Source organism: Salvelinus fontinalis, chromosome 22 (assembly GCF_029448725.1).
Source record: "Salvelinus fontinalis isolate EN_2023a chromosome 22, ASM2944872v1, whole genome shotgun sequence".
In the NCBI taxonomy this organism is placed as follows: Eukaryota; Metazoa; Chordata; class Actinopteri; order Salmoniformes; family Salmonidae; genus Salvelinus; species Salvelinus fontinalis.
In genome coordinates, this window is record NC_074686.1 from 9957218 (window position 1) to 9971692 (window position 14475).

General features: G+C 42.1%; 1 protein-coding gene across 1 annotated transcript; it reads right to left on the reverse strand.

Annotated features, from left to right (window-relative positions):
• Window positions 1-2556: 2556 nt before the first annotated feature.
• Window positions 2557-10719, reverse strand: slc39a7 (solute carrier family 39 member 7). The gene is made up of 8 exons (XM_055876319.1): window positions 10552-10719; window positions 9488-9900; window positions 8630-8798; window positions 8284-8361; window positions 7969-8097; window positions 6863-6979; window positions 4810-5006; window positions 2557-4587 (listed from the first exon to the last, which is right to left on the reverse strand). The coding sequence occupies exons 2-8, from the start codon at window positions 9893-9895 to the stop codon at window positions 4333-4335; spliced, it is 1353 nt and encodes a 450-aa protein (XP_055732294.1). The 5' UTR covers window positions 9896-9900; window positions 10552-10719; the 3' UTR covers window positions 2557-4332.
• Between the last annotated feature and the right edge of the window lie 3756 nt (window positions 10720-14475).

A 14475-nucleotide genomic window follows, 5' to 3' on the forward strand; every position in this document is an offset into this window, starting at 1 on the left:
TATTTAAACAATGTTATGTAACTGAATGTCTTGAATTAGAACAATATCCCAAATTCTAAAAGTTGTCCCAACTCTAAATACACAGAACCCAAATATAAACACAACATGCAACAATTTTCAAGATGTTACAGTTCATATAAGGAAATAAGTCATTTTAAATTAATTAATTAGTCCCTAATCTATGGATTTCCCGACTGGGAATACAGATATGCATCTGTTAGTCACAAGATGCCTTAAAAGGGAGGGGTGTGGATCAGCAAACCAGTCAGTATCTGGTGTGACCATTTGCCTCATGCAGTGTAACACATCTACTTCACATAGAGTTGAAAAGGCTTTTGATTGTGGCCTGTGGAATGTTGTCACACTCCTCTTCAATGGCTGTGCGAAGTTGTAGGAACTGGATCATGCTGTCGTAAATGTCGATCCAGAGCATCCCAAACATGCTCAATGGGTGACATGTCTGGTGAGTATGCAGGCCATGGAAGAACTGGGACATTTTCAGCTTCCAGGAATTGTGTACAGATCCTTGCAACATGGGGCTGTGCATTATCATGCTGAAACATGAGGTGATGGCGGCAGATGAATGGCATGACAATGGGCCTCAGGATCTCGTCATGATATCTCTGTGCATTCAAATTGCCATCGATAAAATGCAATTGTGTTCATTGTTCGTAGCTTATGCCTGGCTATACCATAACCCCACCGCCACCACGGGGCACTCTGTTCAGCAAACCGCTCGCCCACAAGACAACATACACCGTTGAAACCGGGATTCATCTGTGAAGAGCACACTTCTCAAGCGTGCCAGTGGCCATCGAAGGTGAGCATTTGCCCACTGAAGTTGGTTACGACGTCGATCTGCAGTCAGGTCAAGACTCATGTGAGGAAGATGAGCATGCAGATGAACTTCCTTGAGACGGTTTCTGACAGTTTGTACAGAAATTATTTTGTTGTGCAAAACCACAGTCTCATCAGCTGTCCGGGTGGCTAGTCTCAGACGATCCCACAGGTGAAGAAGCCGGATGTGGAGGTCCTGGGCTGGTGTGGTTACACGTGGTCTGCGGTTGGACTTACTGCCAAATTCTCTAAAAAGATGTTGGAAGCAGCTTATTGGAGAGAAATTAACATTCAATTCTCTGGCAACAGCTCTGGTAGACATTCCTGCAGTCGGTATGCCAATTGCACGCTCCCTCAAAACTTGAGACTGTGTTGTGTGCACATTTTAGTGGCACAAGGTGCACCTGTGTAATGATCATGCTGTTTAAACAGCGTCTTGATATGCCACACCTGTCATGTGGATGGATTATCTTGGCAAAGGAGAAATGGTCACTAACAGGGATGTAAACAAATTTATGCACAACATTTTAGAGAAATAATATTTTTGTGAGTTTGTAACATTTCTGGGATATTTTATTTCAGCTCGTGAAACATAGGACCAACACTTTACATTTTGCGTTTATATTTCTGTTCAGTGTATATGGCTCTGGGCACAAACGGCTTCTCCAATAGACATGTTGGCTGGTTAGCAACAAAACAGAAGGTGTTTGCTTAAATTGTTGACATGTAACTATAATTCGTCTCCAATGTTTATTGAAAACATACATTTGCACAATGAGCACTTGTCTCAAACACATCGTTACAGTTGTTGGCTAGCTAGCTAGCGAATTTGAACAATATTAGCATAGACGTCACGTGACAGTCAAAGCACCTCAAAATAAGACATGGCATCAAGTACAAGATCAAACTAGAGGGTGACTTTACAAGTAAAGATGCGGGGCTTGCTTTAATTCTTTAAAATAATTTTTGTGGTAACGGAAAAGTTAAAAAGTTTTACTATGATACTTCAAGCAAAGCAGTTACATACACAGTGCACAAAACATTAGGAACACCTGCTCTTTCCATGACATAGACTGACAGGTGAATCCAGGTGAAAGCTGTACTCCCGTATTGATGTAACTTGTTAAATCCACTTTAATCAGTGTAGATGAAGGGGAGAAGACAGGTTAAAGAAGGCTTTTTAAGCCATGAATTGTGTATGTATTGTATGTGTGCTATTCAGAGGGTGAATGGGCAAGACAAAAGTTAAGTGCCTTTGAATGGGGTATAGTATTAGAAAGGTGCACCGGTTTGAGTGTGTCAAGAACTGCAATGCTGATGGATTTTTCACACTCAAGTTTCCCATGTGTATCAAGAATTGTCCACCACCCAAAGGACATCCATCCAACTTGACACGAATGTGGGAATCATTGGAGTCAACATGGGCCAGGATCCCTGTAGAACGATTCCGACACCTTGTAGAATTGAGTTGGTTCTGAAGGCGAAAGGGGGTGCAACTCAATATTAGGTGTTCCTACTGTTTTGTACACTTAGCGTATGTATGTATAAGAATACAGCCACACTTAGCCTGCGTCTTGTGTTTGTGATCGGTTGTTCTTTTCCCCTCTAATATTTAGCCTAGGTTGGATTATAAGCTAATCAAGTATTGGATTGCTTGTATTTTTCATGTTCTCTTGCATTATCTGAGAAACAGGGACCCAGTAAAATATAGTGTAAACATTAAGGGAATCATAATTGTTTAATGAAAAGTCAAGAAAACAAAGTAACAAAAAATTCCACCATACTCACTCACTGAATCTCCCACCCACCACTTTAACATTAGTCCTTTACTTGGTCCCTCTGATTAAAAGCTCTGATTCCAAATCAAGCCATTGCACCCAACTATAGGCCAATGTTGACAACTTAAAGCATCTGATAAGACTGTCGATGTAAAGGAATACATTGGAAGGAAACAACCTACGTATCACAGATGCCTAGGTAAAGCAGCTTACAATATTGACAATACAAGCCATTTCAGATACGCAACAAAAAAAGTCAACAAGGTAATGGGGATAGCAGCATGGGGTTGGTTTGGAATCAGCCCAGAGATGCAGTCGTGTACATACAGAATGGTTTAGGGTGAAGGAGCTCTTTAACCACATAACAGCTACAGCATTGATTGTCTTTGACACAAGGCCTACTGTATTATTCAAGAGTGGAGGGAGAGCAGACACCCATTCGAAAAAAAAGAAAGAATAGTACACGTGAATAAAAACGAATAAATGTTACAATTCAACAAAACCTGCTGCCGCAGCTTATTAACACTAAACAAAAGTGGAAGAGGGTTCATCATTCAGTTGTTCAAAAGGTAGGTCAAACATTCCTTCCAGACACATTAAGATGAATTAGGGTGGAAGAAATGTTTGTTTTGATGGACTGTATCTATTTCCTCAAATCCTGTCACTCTGGATAATCGGTTCAGTTTCCAAATGGCTAGTCCACCCTAAATACATTAATTTACTGTACTTCCACATTATGAAGGTACTTCATGTGAAGGGCACATTTAAAGCAATTTATTCACTACTTTAAAGCAAATCATACTCCAATGGTCCTCTAAGCACAGCTTACCTGTTGATTAATAATTCAATTAATATATATAGTCACATACTGGTACAACTCATGATTTACATGCAACTTGAAAGCAACCAACAGTTATGAAAACAGTTACAAACAAGTGGCTTGGTCAGTAACTGCTGTGTGCTGTAGACATCTAAAGCAGCTTAGTCATGTTTCCCAATAAGTCACATTCCAGAAGCTGAAGCCTCTTGGCCTACATGTCAAGTATCTTTGATGGCTGCTATTTGGGGACCTGGTTTATGGACTATACGTTACAATATTATGCCCTTTTCATTTCATTGGAATGTTCCAGTTGTAGACTAACATACTCCGATCCAAATAAACCCTTAACTTAAATCCAGGAAAATGCCCTAACCACTTAACTGTCTAGTTCTATTGTGTTCAATCTGTGATCTCTGCAAGTACAATTAAAGGCAAAAGTAAGCATTAAACATATTGGTGTGATTGCAATTCTTGATTTTAGTTTTAACTATAGTTCACGGCAACTTAAATGGACATTGTTTTGGTTAGCCTTTTTATGACCAAAAGGGAATAAACTCTGCAATTATAAATGGACGATGAATTACAACTCCCAAGTCATCTGCGTAGCTTGCCTAAGTCTCAGTTTGATGACCTATCTGACTTAGACATGCTGATGAGGACTTTGTACAGTTCAAATCTTATTGCTCATCATCCTGCAGATGGTTTGTGTTGAAATGCTACTCCCCATTCAAGTCCCCTTTGGAACCTAGTGCAGTCCTGTCTGTCACTTGTCTTCTCACCCTCTCCTTTAAACTCCATCAGTATCTTTCCCTCCAATCGTATAAATCCATCTCTCATTCGGTTTCTGCTCCTCCTCTAAATCCCTCCACCTCCCTTTCTTATTGATGACTCGCTGTCTCACTCATACTCTGCGATTAGCACCATCATGTAAATTCCAACCAGCATCGCTAGGATCTCCATCACTGATTGGCCCAGACTGGAGCGGCCAACCAGCAGCTCAGGCAGAACCGTCACAGTGGCAATGTACACAAAGCCACCCGCAGTGAATGGTAGGATCCAGGCTGTGGCGGCCGCGCCCACCCCCTCAGCCAATAGGGAGCAGGCTGTGCCGGCAAGAGCCCCCAAGGCTGTCAGCAGCTGTAGACACATGGCCTGATGGGAAAGAGGAAGTTGTCAATGGACATTTCTACCTACAGAGACCTTCTCATTGGAACAGAAAAGACACGAATCCTACTGCTGCCACCATGTGTCAATAGGCGTTGTGTTGTCGTCACCGAGCATGTTTCAGTACATAGTCAAGAACATTGACGTTTTCTGTCTGACATCAGTATGTGTAACATCAATCATTATGAAAAGCTGAAGCTTGTGCATTACCTTCTTCTTGGTGCAGCCAGACTGGACCAGGATGGCAAAGTCGCCAATCTCGTGGGGCACCTCATGCAGCAGGATGGTGAGAGTGGTGACTGTGCCTACTGCTGGGCCCACCAGGAACGATGCCCCGATGGCCAGCCCGTCAGTGAAATTGTGTGTGAAGTCAGCAGCCAGGTTCAGGTAGCCCGATACCTTGATATCTATATTGATAGGGACGTCAAACATTCAGCCTGCTGCACAGACCCTATGGAATCTAGTCTAGAGCACCTGGTTAAATTGTGCTTAGGAGCATTTGTTAACTCTCCATGGTTGAAGTACAAATAAATATGTCATTTTTGTAAAAATGTCTGAGTGTGCTACATTCACCATTGTATAAAAGTTGAGTCATCACGTATGCATTAAATCGATTGCTTTTAAAATATTCATATATTTGGTACCGTTGATTTTGTTACACGTGCCTGTCCGTCGCAGGACTTTTAAGCTCAAATGGCAGACAATTTGGGGCGCTCTCTGTATAAAAGTTGATGGTCTCACGCAATACACCAATTTCAGAGCCAAATTATCACTTAAATAACAGCCAAACCTGGTCCGTGTTAATATCTAGAGCGCTGAGCCATTACTGCTTTTAGAGGTCTGTTCAATTTCGGTCCGATTTTAAAAAAGGATCACAAGTTACGGTTTCGATTATTAAAAAAACAAAACATGAAATGCACTATGCATTGTGTGGGTTGAATGCTGTAACACAGAATAAAACAAAATTCCATGATGGTAGTGACTGCCCATGACTGCTTATCACTTATTAACCTCTTTAAATCAAATATTTCAGTTACTTATATTACTTGTTTTATTTGATCACTATTATTTAATTCCAAGTCATCATCTCACCTCTATATAGCTGCTGCCTGTGCGGTCTGAAAAATCACTATTTTGTAGTTCTTCAAAGTAAATAAGTCATGCTTTTATGACTACTGAATACCAACTATCAATCACTTAGATCATGTATTTTCAGGTAGAGATACATCGCAAAGAAACTGCTCTCTATGGATCCCCTCGATCGCGCATTTTCCTGTCTCTTACGTAACAGGTGTAAAAGAAACAGACCGGACAAGCTGGCTTCCGGGTTAAGCTGGCAGGTGTTAAGAAGCGCGGTTTGGCGGGTCATGTTTCAGAGGACACATGATTCCACCTTCGCCTCTCTCTAGGACGTTGCGGAGTTGCAGCAATGAGACAAGATCGAAAATTGTGGAGAATGGGGTAAAAAATATATTATAATAATGAAACAAAATAATTGTCATTTTGGTTAATTGCTCAGCACTATTGATATCCTATGCAAGGTCGTGATTCGTTGAAGTTAAAGCAAATTTGTTTCTGCCCTGTTTCAGCAGACTCCCTGAATCTCGATCCGGCGTTCTAGAATTTAGATGAATCAATAAATTCTCTTCTAACCAGCGATGTAAAAATTATTCTCAGATGTGTGCAGTTTATAAGGTGCTCGTTTAAAAAAAATACAAGTCATCTGATTACTATTCTTGCACATGTTCTTTTTTTAAAAAACTGTTTATGTTTTCAATATATCAGGAACTGTTGAATCATATTATTTGTTGATTTGGACACATGAACTGTGTTTTGACATTGGGCTCTTTATCAAAATGTCTTGTCAACAGGAAGCAGCGACAGCATCATTTTCAATTGAAGTTTTAGGAATATAAATTGACCTTTCTACATACATTTGGAAAGGTATTGCACTTAAATCAGGTTAAAAACTTCTGAATGAGTCCAGAAACATGCTGTGATCGATTTAATTTGATGTACCAGAAATCCCCAAAAAGAGTTTGCCCTGCTTAATATTGAGAAGGGAGAGTGGACAATGATCACAACATTGCAATAGTTACATACAACAGAGAAACTGGCTTGATGGGATGCTGGTAACTGAAATGTTGTCATAAAGTAAATATTCTCATGGAGAAAAAGTGGTTTTGAGATTTTAAAAAGAGCCATTTCAGTGAAGGCAAACTGCCCACTAAGAACTTAAGTGGCAATTATTCAACTATCTTACCTGTAGTTTTCTCCTCCACTTCTTTTGGAGTCGTCTCATCTTTCTTTTCTTTTAAATCTTTCTCACCCTCGTTCTTCTTTTTTTCCTCCCCGTCACTCTCCTTTGCCTTAGGAGCAGCTGAAAATAGGAGACGAGAAAATAGGGAAGAAAATAAAAATGCCGTGCATAACTCTTTGGTTTACTGACCCTGCCTCATTCCAAAAGTAGAAGAGCAGCATCAAATCACCCAACCATACAGCAGCTCTCGGCTAGAGGAAAATCTCATCAAATGCCAGATTTCAAAATGGACCCAGAGGTCGGGTTACGAAACCAACTCGCTAGCCTAATGATTTGGCTGCATTCACTAGGTCTAGGGGTCCTAGGCACATTTATGTGAGAGGATAGAGTATGAGGACCATGTTATATGCATGTGCCCAAGAGACAGACACTTTGCCTGTTTTCAGGGCCAGCTCCATCCTGACACCGGAGTCAGCCAGCCCAAGCGGATCATCATTTGTTCATGACAAAATAAATATATACAAAAACAAAAAGTACAAAATAGCCTGAACCAAAACTAAAGATAACAAAAAATTCACTGATTACAGATCCTTTTTATCAAGGCTTCACAAGACTTCTTGGCAGAGCACCTAACCAACCAGCTGCTGTCCCCCGGGGGTGGAGTGTGGTAGTGTAATTATGCTCCTAAGACCTAAACTAGGAGCGTTGGTTAAGAGCTAGTAACAAAAAGGTCGCTGGTTCGAATCCCCGAGCCGACGAGGTGAAAAATCTGTAGATGTGCCCTTAAGCAAGGCACTTAACCCTTATTGCTCCTGTAAGTCACTCTGGATAAGAGCATCTGCTAAATGACTCAAATGTAAATGTAACTACCTAACCTATTCCAATACAATTGACATGCATTACATAGATATATAGACAAAGGCAGAAGTGGGCAATAGGCAAAAAAATGCATTGCATACAGAGGGATCATTTCAAGGCATATGAGTTATGGTAAAGAAAGCTCATATTGAATGGATGTAGCCTTGAAATAGCAGGGGCACATGCATCAATTCAAATTGTTGTTCTTTTTTCCCCCACGCTACAAACTCAAATCAAAATGTATTACCTACCCTGAGAGTGGGAGTGGGAGTGTCCGTGTCCACCCTTCAGGAGGCGAACAAATTTCTCCACCACCAGGAAGGCCACGATTCCACCGAGAACCCACAGCCCTACTGACATCATGTGACCATGGGCGGCACCTACAGGTGTGATAAGGAACACCGTCAGGGACATGCTTTTTGCCAAAATGGGGCCAGACTCAATAAAAAAAATATAGAGTAGAAGAGTGAGTCAGTGTCATTCTCAAGCATGCTAAATACTGGTATGTAATGGATAAGCTGGATAGTATGGTGATGGTAAATGTAGCGATCACGACGGAGCTATACCATGTGAATGGCCATGATACTGTGATTCTTCACTGTCAGAGTGGCCTTGTCCCTCGTCTCCATGGTGAGAGTGAGGCTCTGTGAAAACAAGCAAGAGAGAGAATGAAAATGAGAGAAAGACAGACAAAGAAACAGACTGGCATGACTACATCCTTTCAACTATAAACCAATAAATCTTTTTTTTTTGTTGCTGATCTTGAGAGCTTAAATTTGCTTCACTGATTATTGCGTAAAGATGAAACGCCAGAATCATACCTAAACATATTCAAAAGAATAGATAGGCAATCAATTATTTTCACTTAATTAAGAAATGTACTGTGACAATACTTGCGATACATTCACTAACCTAGGGCGTGAGGGATGAGGTGCAGGAAGGCGTCTCCCAGCAGGCCACCAGAGGCGAAGCTCAGCAGCACCTTCAAGAGGTTCTGGTTCTGGTCTGTATTGGACTGGACCGGGATCAGGAAGAGGATGAGGAAGGGAGCAGCACTGATCAGCAGAGTGGCACCGATGGCCTAACAATAAGAGAGAAACATAGACAGCAGGTCATAAGCGGCCACTTTAACAGTGTGCTTGTGTGTGGTAAAATAATCTCACACTTGATAAGGATGGCTGTGCCGAGTTCCAAGGGTCTCAAATCAATCTAATGAACTTCATCAAATAAGGAAAAGATATTTCCTGTCTACAAAAGTTCTTGGATTCCAACCTAATCCTGTTGAACATAGCAAATAAAAATGCAAACGTCATAAAAGAGACATTTCGCTCTGCAGTCAAAACCAACAGAAAGTTATTGGCAGTACACTGCTGTGAGGTTGTGTAGTCCAGTTGTCAAAGCCAAACTAGTCAATAGAACTCGACATCAAACTTAGCAACAGACTCACTGGCAAAAGGGAAATGTGTTGAAAAGTGAAAGCAGTAATTTTGTACCTAGAAAGCAGTAATTTTGTACCTACAGTAGTGATCCGTTAAATCTGGAGAGATAGGTAGCCTATGTTTGCACAGGGAAAGTCAGGAGGTTGTTGGAACGAACAGGAGGGATACCGACAAAGATATGACATTTTGCATATGATTTGATTGAAGCTAGGCTATGAGCACTAACGGACATCTAAACGTAGCACAGGTTCTGGACAAAAATAATGTATCAAATATCCAGAACACATTCATGTCCATTCATGTATGGCTCCAAGGTCTCCACTGACAATACCTGCATCCAGAGCTCCACTATGTCCCTCTTCTCTCCCTCCACCTGCCTCTTCACCCTCTCCCCTCCTTGGGTGTGCCTGTGTCCACTCTCCTCCTTGTGCTCATGAGCATGACCGTGGTCATGAGCATGACCGTGGTCATGAGCATGACCGTGGTCATGAGCATGACCGTGGTCATGTGCATGACCGTGGTGCGACTCCTCTGCTGGGGGCAGGTTGGCCTCAGCACTCCACTTGCTCGCCCCCTGGTGTAGCTTCTGACCGCCATGGGAATGACCATGGCAACCGCCACCCCCATGCGAATGTGCATGCCCATGGTCATGAGAGTGACTGTGAGCAACAGTTAGCTGGGCGGCTAGCAACAGCACCGCTCCTGTGAACAGTGCTAGCAGACGTCCATGGGCCATCATCTCACCTGGGACAGACACCCAAAGGGAAAATCTATGGTTACAACAGGCTGCTATAGTACAGCAATACTAGCTTCATACAGAAACATCTTATTGTTTTTATATTGTGGGTAGTTACAGTGGGTGGCTTTAGCTAGCTAGTTATGGAACAAATATTAGGCTAACTAGTTAGACAACAATTAACATTATCAACATCCCATCTGCTATACCTAACAGCATTCCCATGATGGCCCTCTGCTAAGGCTATAAGCGTACACTTTTCAAGGGGGGTTATGAGGAGTCAAACACTGAGGAAAAGGGGCAGGGTCCCAAATGGGGTTAGTAGCCTAGTTGAGTAACTAATTTAGCTAGGCCGTGTTATTAAAGTGATGGCTTGAAACATACTGTATGTTAATTGTTGTTGTACCTAACACCTAGCAAGTTAGCCACTAACTGTTTGGCTACCAGCTAAGTTAGCCACATCAACAATAGCTGCCTATGAATGCGATTAAACGAATGCAGATGTCGCAGTTTAGATTTGCATGCAAAATCAGTTGGCGGGATACTTAACTAGCAAAGTACAATAGCAAACAATTGGTAACGCTACCTAGATAGGTATTTGGAGTTGTTAACGGTGATGACAACAATGCTGCAGTATAAACGAATTGCCCTAAACTCACCTGTCTGCTATAATTATGCACGGATAGACAGTCTGCGATGTTGCGGGTCAGTGATAACGGTTTATCAGATAAATTATTCCCAACAGATGATCTGAAAAGTGTCTATTCGTTATCAGACGTGGCATTTAGTCAAATAAATAGAAACCTCGCGTGATTTCATTCGCTGGTGAAACTAAAGACTACGTGTCATAATATCGCGAGACTTATGTTTTTGTAATCTCATCCTGCATAAAAGCAGGATGCGGACGCAAATATGGTGGATGAATGAAGGCGTCCCACTCAGGCCATTTCCCATTGAATTTTTTTTGTCACAGTACTGGTCTGCTTAAGGGAGTAGCTCTCCCATAGGCACCAGTGCATTAAGCAGTTGGTTCTGTTTTGCTTAGTTGATTGACTGTGTATGAACCTGAAAAAAAATAGGGAGTGGTATCTCTTGCTTCCTCTTCTGTATCTCTCTGACTACTATTTTCAGGGAAATTATTGCAAAGTTTACTTTGGAAAAGACAACGACCAATAATGGAATTATCTTATTTAGGGGAGGTTTACTTTCAACTGAGAGTGTGTTGTATTACAGTTTACATGTATTGTTCTCTGAGATTCCACATAAAGACTGGGGGAAAATGTAGGCATAATTAAATGAAGCATTCTAGGCTACCCTTCTACACTTGTACTATTAGAAATGGGAATATTTCACAATATCAGGATAAGAATACCACATTTGATGTTGAAGTTTCCCTATGAAAAGCAATGGAATTCCAAATAACAAAACGTGTATTGAGATGGAATGGAAATACTGTATCATTCTATTCAGGGACAGAGAAAAAAAGGATTAGGATTACAGTTGAGCCATGCTTACATTCATCTGCCATGTCTCTGCACACTTTCCTCTTGTCCCATGTCCATACCTTGGCTCAAACCTGACCCCAGCCATAACCCTAACCATGGCTTCATGTCCACACCACAGGTGGCTGATGAGGGGAGAACAGCTCATAATAACAGAACGGCGCAAATGGAATGGAAACCATGTGTTGGATGTATTTGATACCATTCCACTAATGCCGCTCCAGCTATTACCACGAGCCCGTTCTCTCCAATTAAGGTGCCACCAACCTCCTGTGGTCTACACCCTGGCTCAACCCGAACCCTAGCAATAACCCTAACCTTAGCCCAGCCTTATGTTCAACCCTAACCCTAATCTTAGTTTGTCATACTTTTATCCTACTTTTCTAAGTTTCGAGAGCTCAGCTCTGCCTGGCTCTCTCATTGACAGTAGTGCCTTTTGCGTCCCTTTGATATTTCAAGTAGAAATTTTGCACCAATATTGCATTTTAAAAGCCTGTTATATTAAATTAAGTGCCCTTTAATATAGACCACATGGAGAATTAAATAAATCAAATTTTCTATATGAATAAAGACACGCTAAAGTGCCAAAATCCAGCATTTTGACATGTCCCTCCGTGCACCCTCTGTCACTTAAACCACACAATTGTCCAAGTTTTCACCATAATTGAAAAGATCTAGTTATTTTGTTGCTTAAAATCATTTAGTGTAATTAGTGATTCATTTACATCTGTCCCTCATTTTAAGGTCAATCCTGTTAAGTGAACTGAACTCTCTTTTTAGGTAAAACTGTTCCTTTTAAAATATTTTTCAAAACAATCATTGAACATCTAATAGTCAAATCATAGTGTAAAAGCAGGTGAGCTGGTTCTACTGTTTTCGGTGTTTTGTGGTGGAAAACTGAGCTGGCTGAGCATGACATGTCAACCCTGTTACCCATAGATAGACAGACTAGAAATATTCTAACAATAAAAAAAAAAAAATTGTGAAGCTTGCATTCAATTGCTACTCCCTGTTGCACACAACAAGCTTCCATTCCCCCAATCAAAAGGGGATTTGTAGCTGATTTAAGATGAAATCGTCAACCATGTTACGGTCAACCTGTTACTATATTTGGCACTTAATAGGCTCTTACTATAGCATTTTTTTTTATGGGAAAACATATTTCTTTAATCAGTTGAACACGTGCTCTTTATGACAGAATTACAAAAATGTGTGAAATCCAACGTTTTTTTCATGAAGTTACACTTCTCAAAAGGCACCGAATTGGTGGAATGGCCCAGCTCCAGTTCAATTTAAAAGTCAAATGCAGACAGATTTGAAAAAATCTCAATATCAAATGATTTCTGAGTACCTTACTGTGATTGTTTTCAATTAAAATGGTCAAAAAGAAACAAAAATAGCTTCTTAGCAAAGAGCAATTTCTCAAGAAAGAATTTAGATAGGACTGTCTGGTAGTGGTCTGAGTGGGGTGGGGAAAACGTACAATTATTGACAGAGAGGTTTGGAACTCTTTTTCTTATTGGTCTAATTTACTAATTTACTGCCTGGTGATGTCACGAGACAGGCCAAAACTCTATCCCACCAAAACAGGTTGACATTTCAGGTGGTCTTTTCAAACAGCTCTAACACTAAAAGTCCATTATCATAATTTTCACAATTACACAGTATTATTCCAACCTCATAGTGTGGAAATATATATACACTGCTCAAAAAAATAAAGGGAACACTTAAACAACACAATGTAACTCCAAGTCAATCACACTTCTGTGAAATCAAACTGTCCACTTAGGAAGCGACACTGATTGACAATACATTTCACATGCTGTTGTGCAAATGGAATAGACAACAGGTGGAAATTATAGGCAATTAGCAAGACACCCCCAATAAAGGAGTGGTTCTGCAGGTGGTGACCACAGACCACTTCTCAGTTCCTATGCTTCCTGCTTTCACTCTAGTGGTAGCATGAGACGGAGTCTACAACCCACACAAGTGGCTCAGGTAGTGCAGCTCATCCAGGATGGCACATCAATGCGAGCTATGGCAAGAAGGTTTGCTGTGTCTGTCAGCGTAGTGTCCAGAGCATGGAGGCGCTACCAGGAGACAGGCCAGTACATCAGGAGACGTGGAGGAGGCCGTAGGAGGGCAACAACCCAGCAGCAGGACCGCTACCTCCGCCTTTGTGCAAGGAGGAGCAGGAGGAGCACTGCCAGAGCCCTGCAAAATGACCTCCAGCAGGCCACAAATGTGCATGTGTCTGCTCAAACGGTCAGAAACAGACTCTATGAGGGTGGTATGAGGGCCCGACGTCCACAGTTGGGGGTTGTGCTTACAGCCCAACACCGTGCAGGACGTTTGGCATTTGCCAGAGAACACCAAGATTGGCAAATTCGCCACTGGCGCCCTGTGCTCTTCACAGATGAAAGCAGGTTCACACTGAGCACATGTGACAGACGTGACAGAGTCTGGAGACGCCGTGGAGAACGTTCTGCTGCCTGCAACATCCTCCAGCATGACCGGTTTGGCGGTGGGTCAGTCATGGTGTGGGGTGGCATTTCTTTGGGGGGCCGCACAGCCCTCCATGTGCTCGCCAGAGGTAGCCTGACTGCCATTAGGTACCGAGATGAGATCCTCAGACCCCTTGTGAGACCATATGCTGGTGCGGTTGGCCCCTGGTTCCTCCTAATGCAAGACCATGCTAGACCTCATGTGGCTGGAGTGTGTCAGCAGTTCCTGCAAGAGGAAGGCATTGATGCTATGGACTGGCCCGCCCGTTCCCCAGACCTGAATCCAATTGAGCACATCTGGGACATCATGTCTCGCTCCATCCACCAACGCCACGTTGCACCACAGACTGTCCAGGAGTTGGCGGATGCTTTAGTCCAGGTCTGGGAGGAGATCCCTCAGGAGACCATCCGCCACCTCATCACGAGCATGCCCAGGCGTTGTAGGGAGGTCATACAGGCACGTGGAGGCCACACACACTACTGAGCCTCATTTTGACTTGTTTTAAGGACATTACATCAAAGTTGGATCAGCCTGTAGTGTGGTTTTCCACTTTAATTTTGAGTGTGACTCCAAATC